This window comes from Zosterops lateralis, assembly GCF_965231275.1.
Source record: "Zosterops lateralis genome assembly, chromosome: 11".
NCBI lineage: Eukaryota > Metazoa > Chordata > Aves > Passeriformes > Zosteropidae > Zosterops > Zosterops lateralis.
Genome location: NC_139771.1, coordinates 4,815,817 through 4,829,874, shown reverse-complemented (window position 1 = coordinate 4,829,874; position 14,058 = coordinate 4,815,817). Strand labels below are relative to the sequence as shown.

The 14,058-nt window shown below is 49.4% G+C and overlaps 1 protein-coding gene across 1 annotated transcript in view; it reads right to left on the bottom strand.

The window, feature by feature from the left end:
• The window catches only part of BSN (bassoon presynaptic cytomatrix protein), a gene marked incomplete at its 5' end in the record, with an annotated part of 87,124 nt that extends 74,319 nt beyond the window's left edge, over window positions 1-12,805 (bottom strand). Inside the window, one exon of the mRNA XM_083869775.1 lies at window positions 12,648-12,805. Within this exon, the coding sequence (XP_083725901.1) occupies window positions 12,648-12,805 (158 nt within the window). The remainder of the gene's footprint in view (window positions 1-12,647) is intronic.
• Window positions 12,806-14,058: the final 1,253 nt, after the last annotated feature.

Here is a 14,058-nt window from a genome sequence, read left to right as displayed (position 1 = left end):
AAGGATAGAGGCAGATGGTCAGCATGTTTTCACAAGCAGAGGTGCAGGATCTTGCCGTGGGATAAATGGGAGCCCATAAATGGCTTGGGAAGGAGGGGGCATAAAGAAAGGACAAGTTTGCTGAGCCATGCAAATTTATTCAGGGTATTCAAAGCTAAAGCTGAATGCAAAGAGCTGTAGAAGGCTCTCCTGAACTGGATGTCTCAAAACATCATGGCAGGTGAAATCCAAGGTCAAAAAATGCAGAGTAAGGCACAGAGAACAACCATAGCCATGTGTAGTGATGGGTTCTAAATGAGACACTGATGCTCTGCAGAGAGTTCTGCAAGCCATGTTGGACCATTCTCAGAAAACATCAATTTAATGCTCCTCAACAAATATAGAACAATCCACCCCCAAAAATACCCAATTAAGTTATTTTGGGAAAAAACACATTTTGGAAAGCAATTAAAAGAGAAGCGCAAATGCAGCCCATTCTCTTGACTTGCTTCTGGCTTCCTTCCCCACAAAGAATGGCACCAAGGTCTGTTTTTGCAATGCTCCCTTTTGCATTCAGGCTTGACTCTGTCCAGGAGCTGGATGGATTCCTGCAGGTGTTGGGTGGCTGCACAAAACTAATCCAACACAAGCACCATTTGTCACAGGTGGGTAAAAAAGGGTCATTCCAGGGGTCTGGCTCCAACAGGTCAACATCCCTGGTCATGTCCACACCACCCAAGGGTTCCCACACTTCTACGAAACCTCCAGCCACCAGAAATTGGTATTCACCCATTAAGAAACTGGGAAGACTGCAGGGCCTTTTTTTTTGGATGAGTTCCATCCATGCTCCAAAATTAAAAGCTCATGCAAAAAAATGTATCATTATCCATCTCCATGACAGCTTGAGTCAACCAAACTCAGCCCAGAATGAAGAACAACACTCATTCCAGGCACAAAAAAATAGGAAAATCCATCAGAAAGAGAAGTGCTGTTAAAAAAGAGGCAGTAATGACAGACCAGAAAGAAACTGGTTTGTATTTTTAGAAAAAGGAAAGAAAAACGCAGTTAAAAAGCAATTTCCAGGAGAGGAAATCAGAGTGCCATACTGCAGAGAGACAGGCAGCTCCTGGTGACTACGCAGCAACCAAAAAATCCTGACTTTGTACCCTCATTTGTCTGAACCTGGGCAAATGAAACAGAAGACATATTTTTTTGTGTGTGTCTGTGAAAAACCATAGCATTTTTATCCATCCTGCAGTTTGTGTCTTTGCACCTCTGCACATTTTGGCTATCTCATAATCTTCCCTTTAAGTCTTCCCCAGGCCACTTAGGTCCTTAATTCTGTTTTTTTTTTGTTGTTGCTGTTGTTGCCTCAGGTTACCAGGAGAGCAGATATCCGAGGTGTGGATGAGCAATTGAGATCAGTTGGGCAGGGACTGAGGAAACAGCCACCAACTGATCCCCCCCAAAGAGCTCCAAATACAGCACATGTAGAGGGACACATGGGAGAACTGATGAGCCCACACTTCCCTGTGAGGAGGAGAAATCTGTGTCCAACACAGCTGGATGCCCTTAAAAAAAAAAAAAGTCTTCACATCAGGTTGTGTTTCTCAAAAACACTTTTCAGCTGCAGAGGTGTCTCCCTCCTGACATTCCCCACACCAGCTCACAGGGTCCAATAATACCTGTTATTTAACACTGTGGTTGCAAGTGCCTGGTGGGACACTGCCCATGGGCTGGCACAGGATAAGCTCAGTGTCAGTGTGTGTGTTTTTGACTTACACTTTCTGGTTTTCAGAGACTTGAATTTGAATGGCAAACCAAACTCAGAATTCTGTTTTTATGTATAAAAGTCATTATTCATGACAGGAAAGGTAAAGGAAACCCAAGGAACAATACATTACCAATACTGTCAGAGACACCATCAACTTCAATACCTCAAGCTGTTTAGTTTAAATGTACTTTTGAAATAGGAGAGTCTGAAATTCCCCTGCCAAATTCTTTATAGGATCAAAGGAAAACACTTCTCCAGCTTCTGCAACTCTTTGAGGCGCCTTGTTCCTGCCTGCATTTCCCCGCTGCACGTACCTCGGCCCAGAACATTTCTCCCCAGAGATGGAGGCATCTGCATGTTTGATATATCTGTCCTTGCAGAACCCTCGGAAGGCTTAGCTTGGCAGAAATGGCAGTAGGTAAAATTTAAGGCTGAGAGGTTTAGGTGGTAAGTGAAGCAGATTTTAGACATGTTGAGAAGCAGAAGGCATTTTATTCCTTTTGTTAAGTCCTACCATTATTCCTGCCCAGAGCAGCTGGTTGGTTTTTGTTTGCGTATTTCAAAGGAAAAAAAAAAAGGTGTGATAATTTGTCAGTTCAGAGTATTTGGGATTGTATTTTCACTTAATAAAAAATCAAAAGTAAATTGGCAATCATGGACATGGGTTTGATGAAACTGAGTTGTACAGCCAAGAGGAATCCTATCCTAATCCATTAACCAGTGCTTAACATCCATTAACAATGCAGGAGGAGAGACTGGAAGATGAGAAAGGCAGATAAAATAAAGCAGAAAAGGGATGCCTAAGGAGACATTTCTTCAGAGTTTCCTCCCAGAGGGATGTTTCTGGATGCCTTATTTTTGCCAGGTTGAGGTAATCATTGGCATATAATGTAGTGATAGGGATCATCTTTTCCACTCCAACAGGAACTGATGTTCTGTCATAACTGCAGTGTGTAACCAGTCAAAATGTCATCTAATACAGTGGTAAATGGGCTCAGAAAACCACCACCATCACAAAAGGTTCTCTATAACACACTCGATATACATGGAAACAAACTTTTTTCCTGGTGTGCTCCCCAGCTACAGGATTCCCAAGCAACGCATCCACAGCTTAGATACAGGTGGGAAAAGGAGAAGGCATGGATTTTTTCACTCCTTGGGAGCACAGATCTGCCCTGAATACAAAGGATGGTCTGTTTTATAAGGATGAGAGCAACACCCAACATCACCTCCTCACGTACGCCGGCGTCAGGAATATTTACGGAAAGCTGCCGCTGCCTCCTGGCCCCGACACAATGTGCTCCAGCACTATCTGCTCCAGACATCTCACACGTTCATATTAGAGCTGGTGCAGCCCACGGATGTGTTTGAGACTGACTGCAGTTCCCCCACCCTCCCAAGAGCCATTCCCAGCTGAGGAGTGTGGAGAAGGTCCGAAAGGGCAGCATTCCAGAGGGCCACTACCAACGACTGCCCAGAGTGTTGAGAAATCCTGCGATGAGCAGGGAAGAAGAAACGTAAATTATGGTGGGTTACCATTGGTGGGCAGGAGACAACAAAGCTGATGGAACTGAGAGAAAATATGGGAAAGATCTGCACACCTGAAGGACAAGATGGGTTCTTTGTGTCCTATTGCTGGTCTGACATGGACTACATGAATGGGTCTTAAACCTGGAATCCCATGAGTCTCAGACTGGAAATCAAAAACACAACAGATTCTGTTATAGAATCACAAAATGGTTTGGGTTGGAAAGGACCTTAATGGTTATTTTATTCCAACCCCCTGCCATGAGCAAGGACACCTGGCACAAGACAAGGTTGCTGCAAGCCCATCCAGCCTGGCCCTGAACACTTGCAGGGATGGGGCAGCCACTTCTTTGGCAAGTTACTGCAGATGAACCACTGAAGTAGCCTACAGCAAAATTAAAATCTAAAAAAATACATTTACTCCTTCCTGTCGACTTGGAGGTTGTTGCTGAGCATGATGAGAACAGTTCAGGCTGTGTTGAAGCCAAGCAGACCAAACCCAGCCTACCAAGGCAACAGGTGCTGGCACTGTGGTGCCCAGCTGCCACACAGCCCGACCTGCCAAGGCTGCAAACCAGCACAGTTTACTCTGCCAGTTAACTGGGAGGTTAGTGTTTAAAAAAAAGGAAAAAAAGAGAAAAAAAACAACCAAACAACAATTTGTCTCCCTAAGAAGATTAATAGGTGCATTTAAAGAAATCAGGCTGTAGGCTTAATGAGAGAGAGGCAGCAACATTCTAAATGTGAGACCTCCTACAGTTTTTCAGTCCAGCTGTACAATTAAATAATAGTTTATGTAACTAGGATTGAAACAAAGTAAATTAAAAGTAATTTCATGTTTCATCAAAAGAAAACGTACAGTACAGAGTCAACACGGAAAAAGATCTAGTTCAGCCCCGCATTTTCCCCAGCCTTTCATAAGCTTTGTATTATCACCTGATTGGGTCTTTTTTCACGAGACAAAGGCAAATTACCAAGTCCCTTAAGAACTTATTATACATTTCCAATTTTCAACTATTCCTATTTTATAATGCATAAATTCACATATCTATAAGTGAAATGTTTTCTTTAGAAGATGAAAGAAAAAAAACATGCTGTTTTTCCTAGGCTGCAATCTGTTTTTTGGTTAAATAATAATAATAAAAAAGGATGGTTAGCAGCTACAACATGTCAATCTTTGCAAGTAATTCCCATGCACAACTTCATCCTTTTGCAAACATTAAATATGGCAAAATCTTTCTGTACTCCTCATGTCTAGACTGATGAAGGAAGGGCACAAGCTACCAACAGACTCTTTCTTCTACTGGAAAGTCCATGGCAGACCCATTTGGGTCTCAGGTGGGTTGTTAAGAGCATCAAACCCATTCTGGATTCATTCAACAGCTAAAGAAGACACATCTCACATTAATTTCATACCTACATACAACTTCCAAGGAGGGAGCACCCTGAGACCACACCAGAAGAGGTTGCATACTACAAGCATCTCATAACAGAGCTAAAAATCTATAAATAAAGGCAAATTTCAAAATAAATCTCCCTATTCATGATGCTACAACCCTCAGGACTGGTCCTGCAAAGGGATGCCCACTGGAACCAGGCTTTGAGCCTCTCAGCAGTTGCAAAAGCCCGTGAGCCCCCAAGGCCAGGAAAGACTCATGACAGGCTAGAAAGCAATGTTCCACTGGTATGCAAGGAAAGAAAGAGAAAAAAGGGTTCAGGGGCTGCTCTTAGCTATTGATATTTGGCCTCTGCAGGAGTCCCTGCCCTGCAAGGCCTCTAGCACTCTGGGCCGGATGGAGGAGGGCCTGGCACCCTTGGACACCCTGGCTGAAACGTGGGATTTTGCCACATCTGCACCAAATGACATTTTGATTCATGGTGATTTTTCTTCTGCACCCTTCAGAAGAGCTGTCGAATCCTCATCTGAAAGCTATTCAGCATGGGAAACGGCTTTGTCATGTCTGAGAGCCTCTGGTCCCTGTCAGGTCCTGGAACTGACTGAAGAACAGTCAGTCACACATGCCCAAAACCCCTCAAAATTCTGCAACGTTTCTCAAGCAACATGGATCCGTTTTCTGTGCAGCATCTGCTTGCTGTAAGTTTAGTTATAGCTATCAAAAAAGGGGAAATCCTCCAAGAGGACCAGAAATGCTCTTCTCATGAGGACATACACATGACCAGACAAGAGGTCCAGGTGGCTCTAAGGTCCCCCTGGAGTCTTTTCTTCTCCAGACCAAACAATCCCAGCTCTCTCAGCCTGTGTCCATAAGAGAAGAGTCTCTCATTTAAGATCTCTGTCATTACCTCATTAATGGGAGTGTGATGGGGTGTCTATCAGCAAGTCATGACCCAGAGGTTACCCCAGCCCTGTCTTCCACCTTTCCCCAGCAGAACCTTGCACACTCCATTGCAGTCACTTGGTTCTTGGACAACCATGACCACCTCAGGGAACACTAATTGTCTCCAAACAGAGATGTTCATCTTGTAGCTCTAGGGAGAAGGTGTAAAGGCTCTTCCTTCCTGTGCTAAGGACAGGGACAGGAGAGAGGTCTGGGAACAGACTGGGCAAGAGAGGGGTTGGTGTTGTAGCTCCTCTTAGAAGATGCTTAACGCACTCTACTGCATTAAATATACGAACATTTTTCTTCTATAGATGGTGACCTAGAAACACAACTAAGTCAAAAAAGAGAATGCACCAAACTATTTAATCACATCTTCAGGGGAGAACGAAGCCAGTAAGAACAGCTAATCTGCTGCTCATCACAGAAACTATAGTTTTGTACTGAGGGAGACTTTGGATATTCAGAGCTGAGGGGTTTATTTAAACCTTCTGTGATCATAAATCCCATTATGCCATCTGGTAAACTGCTTCTACACTTATTTATGCTCACTGTTAACATATATTTCATTACCATTTGGCTACCATGGGCCTCTGGACTGCAGAGGTGTGCCTTTGCTAGCCATCATAACCATCTTTACCACCCAGTGCCAGCAGCCAGGCTGGAGGGCACATTGCCTCTCCATCTCCAGCCAAACCATGGCACTTAAACAAATAATAAGAAGAAACAAAATAAAAATTGCATTCAGAGGTGCTTTTCTTGACTTGTCTCTGGGGACCTCAAGCTCCTCAGGGTGCTGCTGTCTCCTGCCTTCCCAACCCATTGTCTCCAGTCTGTTAATGGGGCTGGGGTCTCTCTTCAATATCAAACACACACTAGGAAAGCTGCAGAGGCCAAGAGTGAGGGAGACACCACCACCAGTGTAGTTAAGTCATCTTTGGTATTAAACATGAGCAGAGCACCTCATGAACATCCCCTCCAGCCACACCACAAAGCACAGACCAGCGTTAATAGGGTCCAGCGATGCTGATTACTCTTGTAGGCTCCAAAATAGCATTTTGGAGGTGCTGGGTGCTCTCAGCAAGGAGTCAACTCAAGGCATCCAAAGGAACTTCCCAGCATCAGTGACACGAAAAGCAGTACGACGTGCTCAGCAATGACTGACAGGCTGCACAGCAGCACCTCGGGGTCACGCCAGAGCTTAGCACCTCCAGGCATGAAAAAAGACAAAAAAACTTGTTTGTAGGAATAGTCATGCTCGTAGACTGATACAAAAATAACAAATCTGTCATTCAAACAGACATTTGAAAACACAGTGATGGCTCAACAGTGAGGATCTCAAATTGGAGAAGAATAACGGTTTACGATGTGTGGGACTGGGATGACCATCAGCACTTGCTGTCACTCACTATCCAAAAAAAACCCCTCAAGGATCATCCTGGAGCAGCAGCGCTCAACAGTAAAGTCAATGCGATAATCTTACTGTCACATTTAGTGAAAAAACAGAATGCCTTTGCCATGAAACCGTTTCACCCTACTGAGTACCTATTCTTGGGAAGCACGCTTTGCACCCTGACTGCCTGTCCCGTCCTTCCCATGGGGCAACTCACATGCCAGGAAATTAGCCTGATATTGGAAAAGGATTGCTGGAAAAACACCCTGGGCCAACCATGATGCCAGCCCCAGCCAAGGAAGCGGTGCCGACGGTTGTGCAGAGAGGCTGTGTGGCAGGCAGGCTGTGGTGTTCTGCCAGTCCAGATGCACATCAAGTATTCCCCAAACTCATATAAACTGCAGGAATATGCCACAGCACTGACTATCTGTTTGCACTGAATTGGAAACATGATGAGAAACATCAAATATGTGCTCAATTCACACAGCAGAGAAAAGAAACAGCTTTATTCCAGCATGCTGGAGAAGCAGAAGTGGAGAGGCAGAAGCCAGCTCAACATGAACAACAATGTGGAGGGACCCACCAGCCCCAATGGATGTGGACACTTGAGCTGTGGCTCCATCCCTGAGCATCAGCAGAACAATCAGGATGGTTTGGGTTGGAAGAGACCCTAAAGATCACCTAGTTCCAACCCCCTGCCATGGGCAGGAACACCTTCCACTGATGGCTGACCATCAGCACTCAGCTTTCCAGTGCAAAGGAAGCGGCCCTGTCGTAGCTTCAAATTGTACCAGCAGCAGCCAAGGACTCCTCCAACCTTTCAACCAGCAGAAGCCAACACAGCAAAGGACATCAATCCTTCCAAATTCTTCTACATCCTTTCTGAGCAGAAGTGGGCACTGCAGGGACATCCCCTGGACCCCTCACCCAGCAAAAGTGAGGGGTAAAGATCCATGCCTGCAGCGAACCATCCAGGCTGGTTCCAGCAGTGAGAAACTCCAACCTGTGAGGTGGATTGCAAATCTGTGTATTTGTTTTGGAAATAAAGGCATTAAAAATTGATGCCAAACAGTGTGAATATTGATGAGCACATTCCCAGAAGAGGTTTTGGAGTTACTTAAGCACCCAGAATTGTGCCGTCTGGATTCAGTGGCCTAATGGCTGCTGTCAGAGCAATCACAAGTACATAAGCACTGTGTCACAGCCAGCACCACCTGCCCATCACAGGAGGGAAGATGAATTGAAGCCCAATGGGGTATTTAACACCACAAATATTTTGACTCGATCCATCATGTACGCTATTTTCAACTCCTTTTGCTTTTTGTTTTGCTCACACAAGTTCAATGATCTCAAAACATTGCATATCCGTTCTTCCCCTCCACACTTAAACCCAGCCTCAGCTCCCTCCTGACCTCCAAATGTCTTGCAGCAAATAAACTAATGCTCAGTAAGTGCAGAAGCATGGCAGGCTTTTCCAGAGTGCCAGTCCATGGCTCAGCCAGGGAAAAACTATTTTAGTATCTGAGGAAATTCCCAGCAAAGCCTCTGGTTGTGCTGCCTCTGCCCCATCCTGTGCAGGGCTCAGAGCCTTTGGAGAGAGCAGAGCACAGAAATGAGGATGGAGTTGGCTCTCTGGACTCTCCAGGTGAGCATAAGCCCTCTCTGCAGCCTGACTTCCCATCACACAGTCTGGTTTTATTTCTAGTACAGTCATATGGAAATGGACATCAATTGCTCATTTCTGCAAGCCTGGGAAAAGTGCCCATTTAAAAAGAAACAGGCAAAGTTGCTTTTTCTAAAAAATTATCTTTATGTATAAACTTCTTATCTCTCATTATGATAGCACTTTATGGCAAGCAAACAAGCACACTCAAGTGAGCTACTGAGAAGGTAAAAGGGAGCATCCAAATTGCAATGGTTTGTCTAAAGTTTCTCTGATTTAAAGGGCTATTTCTTTCAGTTCTGTTTCTCCTATACTCTTCCCTATCACCAGACTTTTTTACTTCAAGCACCACCATCTGCCAAACAGAGCAATGCTGAATGTACAGCAGGGTAAACAGGATCAGAGCTTGCCTTGCCATTGTTCCAAGCCAAGAGAAGGCTCTGGGGGAGCTCACAGCCCATGCCAAAGGTGCTACCACACAGTACTGGAAATATCACCTCATGGTTGCTTCAAGACCTTCAGCTCACAGCAGGTCTACCTCGAGGCTTAAGAAACACTGGGGTTTGACCCACAGAATAACCCACAAAGGTCCTGCCAGTGTGTCCCCTCCTGACAAGCTCCCTCCTGGCCTCACAGCCTGCAGCCTGCCTGGCTGCTTGCAATGTGCATCACCCAGCTCCAGAGAAATGGTGGTGCTGAAAACACTGCTGCTCCCACAGACAGCCCATGAATTTGTGGCTCAATGCTTCCTAGGAGACTGCCCTTCTTCCCCTCTCCCATCCTTCAGCCTGAGCTCATGCATCCAGGTGCCAAAAAGAGTCTTTTACAAGCTCCACAGCTGAGCAGCAGAGAGACCAAAAACCTGAATGAATCCAGCATAAATCAGGCACATACAATCAGAAGCAGCAATAAAGTCTCTCTGCAGGTTACCAGGAAAACCAGCCATGTAAAGCACTGTGCCCCAAGCTACAGTTCTGAACTTGGGATCATCCCTGCTCTGCCATGCAAGCCTTTTTCATCCATCCATCCATCCTGTGAAATGAGGTTGTCCCTTCTGCTTAGGGGGTCTCACTGGAGGAACAGACCAGAACTTGCCAGGCACTGGAAACCTTTTTGTCCAAATGCATCAGCAACCAGTCTGGGTTCCTTTGATCCTACAGGTTAATGATGGTCCAGCTTTTCACCTTCTTTCAGGCTAGAGGCTCTGTTTGTCTGAGCCACAGCAACCCTTCCCTCCCTCCTCATACTCAATCTCTCCTTGCTGGGGTACCAGAGTCAGGCACAGCACCCTCAGCAGTGAGATTCTTGCAGTTCCTTGCACAAGGGCGAGGTCTGCACTGAAAACACCTTGCCTGATGCAACCCTGCACCATGTTGGCCTTTTCCAGAGCTGCATCCTGCTGGCAGAGCCAAACCACCCCACAGCTGAGCACTGCTCCCAGCTTCCCTCCAACCTCTGGCTCCCCCGTGCCCTGCCACAGCATGCAAAGCAGAAAATCAAAGTTTATAAATGTGGTAGGTGTTGCAACCTAGTGAGAAGATGCTAGTCCTATTTGTGGTTTCTACTCTCTAAAGTATCTTCATAGTGGATGCACAGTCTTTAGAAACTATAGATAAATTATTAAAATTTTAAAACTTTAATTAAATTATTTAATTTTAAAAATTATTAAAATTAAATTATGGATTGAAACACAAGACCCTGAAATCCAGGGTACTGCCAATAAGGTATTCAGACTATTTCTCTGTGTAACACAAAGCAAACTGTGAAAAATGACACAGAAAAGTCATACTGCTATGGTTTTCACTGGCTTACACGTGGATGTAGGTTACTTAATTCAGAGGAAAAAAAATGACTCTGATACTGAGAGAAACTCACTTTCTCTGGTCACTTGAGATTTCTGGAGCAGCACCTTTTCCACTGCACACTCACTGCTTGGCCAGCACATCCTGTGCTCTGCTGAACCTTTCACAACATATGGTCTGTCTTATGTGCCCACTCCTGCACCTCACAAAAGCGACTTTCTTCTCGAGGCCTGATTTCCCTTCATTGCCACTTTGCTACCTTGAATTAAAATCCCTCAGTGTCATCTCAGCTCACCCCCACCCCTCCCACGCTTAGATTTTAAACATTGGCATGGCTCAGGATCGTCCCCATCCCACTGCTGCTCCACAGTACAGGCCCACTTGGCCCACCTCTTTAATTGCTTTAATTAATTGCAAGGGAGAACAGCTTCCCAGCAGCAGCTTCCCAGGAGGTGCAGGAACATCAGCTCAGTGTGCGAGGGCTGGAGCATGGCTGGAAAAAACAACCTGGTGTTTCTGGCAGGAGAGGAGCATGGATGGCCAGTGCTACAGACTGTGCTCCTCCACCTCCCAGCTTTGTGTGCCCCCTAAAAACCCCTGGAACCCTCCATGCTGCACAACAGCAAACACAGACACTGGACAGTAATAAGGGAGCCAGAATCAGACAGAGACAGCAGACTTGCATGGCTTCCTCAGCTCCTCTCATTAAACAGCCCCGCAGGTATTTAATTTTAAATTGTTCAAGCTGCTGCAAACAACTTTTCACTGGCAGAATCTAAAGCAGAGGGGTTGTGACTCTCTAGCAAGGGAAACTGAGAAAAATGTAAAGGAAAATGAGCACAGTTTCACTCAGAGGTATTTTTTTTCACACTCCCTGTATGAAAGCTCACAGGGATCTTACAGACAGAAGCCTGCCCACAGCTTGGCTGCCCTGTAACATCACTGAATCCCACTGGATGTTACGGTGCCACCTGTAAGCAGTGATTGCAGCCCAGCAAGACAGAGCCCATTGCCAGGCAAGACTGCAGCCTCCTGCTCATACTCCTGCCTGGGTCTTCCCTGTTTGAAGCAACACGACTGCAAGACCAGCAGTGCTCATTCACTGCTCAGGCAAGAGGAAGAGCCCAGAATGCCACTGCCCTGGCCACACACTGAGGGCAAAGCCCCCGCTGAGTCCCCCGCATCCCTCCGTGCAACTTTCTTCTTCCTTGCCTTTATTTTTTCAGATAGGATAATGTTTTAGGATTGGTTTTCTTTCTTTTTTTTTTAGGGAATATCTCTTAATCCCACAGTTGCTCCTGAAGTATCTCCTTCCTAGCTGGTGCTGACTGGCAGAAGGAGAAGGGCTGGGTGCAGTTCCCTGCGAGGTTTTGCACCGATGACTCCTAGCAGGGCTGCATGTCCCTCCTGTTACATAACGACCTTTCCCGTTTGTTGCTGGCTCCACTTGGGGTGGCCACGTTTGGGAGTAGTCACATTTAGGGTGCCCCAGTGCTCTCAGCCGTGTGCTGCCAGGCACCATCCCCCCATCCTGACCAGGCGCACCAACCCTAAAACACCCTCCCTTCTCCTAATGCCTCTCCCCTTGCTGCTGGACCTCTGCCCACCGGGCAGCACCCCGCTTTCTCCTGTCCCCCCAAACAGGGCACTCCTCCTCGGGCACTCCATCCCGCTCCCACACCCAGCCCCAAACCGCACGTGTGCCCTCCGCAGCACCCACGGGTGACCCGGAGCTGCCAGCTCCCCTGGGGCTGCACCCTCCAGCAGTGACCTGGTGCCTCCACCACCTCCCTGAGCCCCAGTGCACCTCCCTCACCTGCCTTCTCCCCGCTGCCCACACCCCACAGCCGCACCGTCTCTGCTGTCACCTCGCACTCCGTGCACACTCCTGCCTCAGCTGCCTGCGCTCGCCTGCAGGTGCCCCACAGACCGGCACCCCACGGCACCTCCTGCCCCCCGGACACCCCTGCTCCCATCAGACCAGCCCCCATCCCAGCTCCCCGCCGCACCCCGGCACCGCTGCGCCTCCCGCCCGCGTGTCCCCACACAGCCGTGCCCCCCCACACCCGCACCCCTGCGCCCGCACCCAGCCGTGCCCCGCGCCCCGACAGCCCCCCGCAGCCCGCGCCCGGCCCCGCGCCGCCCGCCGCTCCCCGCCCCGCGCTCTGACCTGGGCCCGGCGGCGGGCGGGAGCTGTCCGCCGCCGCCCGGTGCTGAAGGCGGCGCGGCGGCGGCGGGCGGCGGCGGGGCCCCTGCGGCGGCGGCGGCGGCGGCGGGCGGCAGCTGCCCGTCGTCGCCGCCGCCCTCCAGGCTGGCCTCGTTGCCCATGTCAGGCCGGGCGGGACCGGGACCGGGGCCGCTCCCTCAGCGCAGCGCCGCCCCCGCCGCCGCCATCAGCCCCGCGCCGCCATCGCCGCCCGCCCGCGCCGCCCGGCGCATGCGCCGCCACCGCGCCCGCTCGCGCCGCGGGCACGCGCGCGTTCGCCCGACCAATCGCCGCCCGCCCCGCGGGGCCCAGCCGGCACGTGCCCCCGGGCCCCGCCCCGCCCCGCCCGACGGCCAATCGGCGCAGCGCAGTGCTAGCGCTCGCGCCCGCCAGGCGGCGCCACGCGAGCTCCCGCGCTGGCCGTCAATGAGCTGCCCGTCTGCCGTGACGTCACGGCCCGGGGACCAATGGGCGCGCAGTCCTGCATGAGGTTACACCCAACAGCCAATGAGCACCTGCTCACCCATGAGGTCACGGGCTGCTGCAGGATGTCACATACCACTGACCAATGAAGTGCTCCCTCCTCCATTGAAGTCATGTGTTGCTCCTGGAAGTCATAGCCTGACAACCAATGAGCACCTACCTCCTCCATGATGTCACAGGCTGCCCCAGGACATCACATCACATCAGTCAACAAGCACCCACCTCCTCCGTGATGTCATGGGCTGTCCAAGAACCTCACACCCTGCCAGCCAATGACTGCCTTGCGCCATTGTGAGGTCAATGCACTGCATTGTGATGTCACACTCTGCCAGTCAGTGATTGGCCTGCTCCCTGTAAGGTCACAGGCAGCCCTGCAATGTCACATGATGCTGTCCAGTGAGCACCCTGCTACCTGACGAGATTGTGGCAGTGGCTCTCAGCCAGACAATGAGCACACGCCTCCCTGTGAGGTCACAGGCTCGCTGATGACACAATGGAGCCTCAGCCAATAACCTCCCTGTCCTTCCCATGTCACCCAGAGCCCAGCCAGTGACTGTCACTGCTCTTCTATGGCATCACAGCGCCAAACCAATGGGCTCACACACTGTCCCTGGGCACCGCTCTCAGCCAGCCATCACCCCCCTTCCCATGAGGTCACGCAGCGCTCAGCCAATGGCCACGCTCTCTCTCTGTGAGGTCAGAGGCTGCCCATGGCGTCAGAGAGCAGCGGTGCCGGCGGGAGCGCGCACAGCCGCGCGGGGCTGCCTCCCGCCCCCTGCCGTTAATGAGGGGCGGTAATTAACGGTGCCTGCGCCCGTGGGCGGAGGGATGCGCTGTCACCGCCGGTCCCCTGCTGCCACCCTGCGGCTCCCACGGCCCGGACCCCGCCTCG